The sequence below is a fragment of the Sesamum indicum genome, linkage group LG5, assembly GCF_000512975.1.
Source record: "Sesamum indicum cultivar Zhongzhi No. 13 linkage group LG5, S_indicum_v1.0, whole genome shotgun sequence".
Classification (NCBI taxonomy): domain Eukaryota; kingdom Viridiplantae; phylum Streptophyta; class Magnoliopsida; order Lamiales; family Pedaliaceae; genus Sesamum; species Sesamum indicum.
The window spans coordinates 6,422,682-6,425,688 of NC_026149.1; the positions used below are offsets into that span (position 1 = coordinate 6,422,682).

The 3,007-nt window shown below is 36.5% G+C and overlaps 1 protein-coding gene across 1 annotated transcript in view; it reads right to left on the reverse strand.

Annotated features, from left to right (window-relative positions):
- Positions 1-3,007, reverse strand: part of LOC105162144 (putative clathrin assembly protein At5g35200) — a gene marked incomplete in the record, with an annotated part of 6,759 nt that overhangs the window by 1,829 nt on the left and 1,923 nt on the right. The window contains 9 exon segments of the mRNA XM_011080104.2: positions 1-41; positions 478-555; positions 642-722; positions 837-902; positions 980-1,045; positions 1,145-1,195; positions 1,363-1,446; positions 2,406-2,506; positions 2,594-2,735. Of these exon segments, the coding sequence (XP_011078406.1) occupies positions 1-41; positions 478-555; positions 642-722; positions 837-902; positions 980-1,045; positions 1,145-1,195; positions 1,363-1,446; positions 2,406-2,506; positions 2,594-2,735 (710 nt within the window).

Genomic DNA, 3,007 nt, shown 5'->3' on the forward strand with positions numbered 1-3,007 from the left:
TTGTACTCTATTGCCAACATTGCCTTGGGCTTATCATCAGCCTGTTTCATTAAACATATTAAGTCTCCATAATAGCATTCAGTTGAATCAGCAGTATATCCTAAGAACTCTTCACGCAAAATAGCTTCAGGTCGTACATCACGAACAAAGTTAAATAGTTTTACCAAAAAATCCTAATAAGTTTTGTCGTTGGGTAAAATATTACAATAAGAGTCCAGGTTTAAGATGTTATAGAATGATAAATCTGTCAAACAAGATATTTCACTAACCATGTTGTCTTATTGGACAGGATATCAGGAGATGCCATGATCGACTGATATTGGTTTATGGATGCAGACCTCATGGATTTGCAACTACTCTATATTTATGTTTATATAGCACTGACTTGATACATCAACTCTATCCCCAAGATAAAATTATGGCTATTGATAGAAGAAAATTCTATATAAGACTTAAACAAGTTCAAGAAACCAGTACCAGATCTTTGCGAGTTGTGGAGACGCGTGGTGCTTCTCTAACATACTCTTCCATAGCTTGTAAAAATGATGCAGGCGGCTTTAGAATTCATCAAATAAAAAAGAAATCAGAAATCTACTGAGGTTTAAGTAAAATATTTGCCAAGAAGTAACCAGAAATCACACCTGTTCAATCTTGATATATCTCTCCCCACGTCCAACATCAAGGCTTTTACATATTTCAAAAAACTCTGACAATCTCTCGGCCTAGAGAATTGCATTAAAATGTCCCTTTTGAGAAGATTTTTCTTTGGACAAATTTGATAGTAGTTCTGCTACAAGTACAAAATATAACTTCTTTAATGTCCGTAATGACGGTACCTGCTGCCCTGCTCTCCGATATATATCCAAAGCCTTAAGAGCATCATGCCTTTGCATCTCAAAGAACTGTCACAAAACGAATATCAAAAGTCTATTGCTATAAGACTACAAGGTATTTGGAGTAACTAGCAGTATTCAGATACCTTGTCAACCAAATTGACAGTACCATCACTGATTGCATTGTAAATTTTAATGCTTTCAGAAGCAACCTATTAAGAAAAAATTAGAAGATTACATAAAATAAGAAAGAAAATCTTTCAGGCAATCCACTTAACCTAGGAAAAGGTGAAAAGATGGGACTTGCGTACCATTGAAAGAGCCAACTGAATGATAAAATTATGAATTGCTGCTCCTTGTGGCTGCATGTCCACAATGTCAGACTTCAGCATATTAAGAGTAGAGCTAAATGATGACTGTTTGACTCCACATTGGACCAAAGTTACAATGTACCAGAAAAATCAAACACTAAAAGGACAGCATTTTAACAAATGATCCACATTGCTGAACTGTCAAATATATATACTACCTGACAGCCAAGTACACGGTAAAGCAGTTGTTGCAATGCTGGTAACTGCTCAAGTAACTCTGGAGTGTCAAGATCTTTCATTCTCTGCATCGAGATTTGCATTTAGATGCAATCAGAAGAGAAAAAGACAAAATATATTATGGACGTCCATATTACAAATGTCCGCCAAGATTACAAACAGAAAGTTTTGTTCTATTTCATTCACACAATGCCACGAAATGCAAACTCCAATTATAACTTCTGTTTAGCCCAAAATCTGATCATCCAAAATGATGATATTGCAGGATCGATCAGATATCCTTATGCCACATGCTATACCTTTTAGAAACAATGCAATTCAAATCATTAATTAATAACAGCACTCAAGCTCCATTTTTCAACTGTAGCCTGAAGACAAACACCCGGATCTCTCCATGAGGGTGATTTCAGCCATACCGGGAGCCAAGAATCTCTCTTACAAATTAACCTTAGTGGGAGCTGAACTTGTAGCATTGGCTATCCATTTTAGGATACAGCACTTACTGGTAAGCTAAAACCTATAATTTTTAAAAAAGGTATAACCGAAATCTTTACACCTCAAACCTAGCCGAAAAGGCAAGTTTCAACTATGACTTGCATACCATAAGCTGGGCTGCCCAATCAGGGGGCTTTAGCCACTCCAAGTCCAAGAACAAAAATGCTACTGACATTAATACAGTTGAAAATGACTTACAACTTCCAAGTGAAATAAAAAAAACTTGAAGAGGGTGAATAATACCCAACTACAGATGAGGTACTAAGTGAGCTTAGACTGATGCAATATGCAGTGTAAAGCGTATTAAAACCATCAAGGAGTAGTACATCCAAACAAAGAAATAAATCCTCAAGTTGCCACGTTTAGTTGCTGCATTCAAATAGACGAGCAGAGGAGGGCAATAGGAGTTACTCTGTTTCTATACGAAGATGATGTCAAACATAGTCTAAACAACTGATGCATGTAAAAAAGGAAATTCTAGGAAAGCGCAGAAAACGAGTAAATGAGTATTATGTGAAAGAAATCCCACCAGACGTTCTGCCTCTATGTCATATTTCAACACTCTGAAACATTCCAACCTCTCCTCCAAAAACAACGCATAACATCGCACCCAAGCAGAATAATCCCAGGCTGGCCAAGATATCAAAATGCAATTTAATATTGAATTATCATTTCTGTAACTTCTGATGGACGCTAAAAGAAAAATAAAATCTATACCATTAGGACTGGAGTCATCCTTGAAATGGGCTAAGTTAAGCATATGGCTTCTGCTCCGACCATAATTAAGAATTTCTTCTTGGAATGTTGGGTCCACCTCTCTTAATGCACGATGTATGACAATCAATGTTTTCAAGGCAACCTGTAAAGCGTGAATTGGGTAACATACAAGGATCTTGCCGCCGCATCACATTAATGCAGTACACAAAGCAAAGTTCATAGTAGATCAAAATCTAATGCATCCACTGCATATTTCATTTACTAACAAATATATCATGAGTAAAGGCCATTTTGAAATTGGATTTCTGTAGTATTTGAAAAAAAAAAATTTGAAAACGCAATCCAACTTATTGCCAAAGAAACAAGAAAAGGCATTTATTTCAGTGTAGCGTAGCTTTGGGGGGGGGGGGGGGG